The sequence below is a fragment of the Penaeus monodon genome, chromosome 23 (assembly GCF_015228065.2).
Source record: "Penaeus monodon isolate SGIC_2016 chromosome 23, NSTDA_Pmon_1, whole genome shotgun sequence".
Lineage (NCBI taxonomy): Eukaryota > Metazoa > Arthropoda > Malacostraca > Decapoda > Penaeidae > Penaeus > Penaeus monodon.
The window spans coordinates 34,776,854-34,777,676 of NC_051408.1; the positions used below are offsets into that span (position 1 = coordinate 34,776,854).

General features: G+C 34.1%; 1 protein-coding gene across 2 annotated transcripts in view; it reads right to left on the reverse strand.

Moving 5' to 3' along the window:
* Positions 1-429: 429 nt before the first annotated feature.
* Positions 430-823, reverse strand: part of LOC119587953 (negative elongation factor B-like) — an 8,465-nt gene continuing 8,071 nt past the window's right edge. For both annotated transcript variants that reach the window (XM_037936665.1, XM_037936666.1), the window contains exon 12: positions 430-785. In XM_037936665.1, coding sequence (XP_037792593.1) covers positions 648-785 — 138 coding nt within the window. In that variant the 3' untranslated portion in view covers positions 430-647. The remainder of the gene's footprint in view (positions 786-823) is intronic.

The window sequence follows — 823 nt, forward strand, 5'->3', positions numbered from 1 at the left end:
TTGTGAGTGTACAATCTCCATTTTATGAATTAAGATAAACATATATTGTATATGGTGGGCCATGTTGGTAATGCCTCCCTCCTAAAAATTTCCTTTCTTTACTATCACTAGAAAAATCATGATTGGGTGTTCTGGCACTTTGACTGCGTCACCACCACCCTAGGATCTATTCTTGTCTCAAAGTTCTCCTATATAATTATTATGTTAAGTCATATCAATTACTTTAACTCTAATCGTAAGTGACTAAAAGCAGTTTGTTTTATGATACTTCTCCATAAAAGGTCTCAAAACTGTCAACTAGGTCTTGCAAAAAAAGCAGTGGCATAATCACTCAACAAAGCATATCATGATTAAGCATTTTTCTTGTAACCTTAAAAAATCAAATTCCCATAGAAAAATAATAGTACATGTGGGATTATAAACACAAGATTTTGTAAGATCTTTATTGCAAAGAATTTATAAAGTAAAATTCTTTGGTCCTTGTACGATATATAAATCTGGATTACTTTTTTAACGTAAAATCAACATCTAAGTTCAGCATGTGTCCTTTTTGAATGTACATATTGCAATGTCAAACACATGGTGGTTAGTGTACAATCTTTCTTTTTTTCAAAGAAATTTGGAGGTGATATCACACCTTGTCAAATTCACTGAATGGGTGCTGGGGTTGGTACAGCCATAAGAGGTGAGTCCATTTCGTTTAATGGAGCCGGCTGATTCTGCCCATCTTGGAACTCCTGTACTCTGTTTTGGAATTTGTCGTACAGGTTCTGGCTTGATTCACTCTGATTGTGGATAAACAATGACAATTTAGGAAATGTAC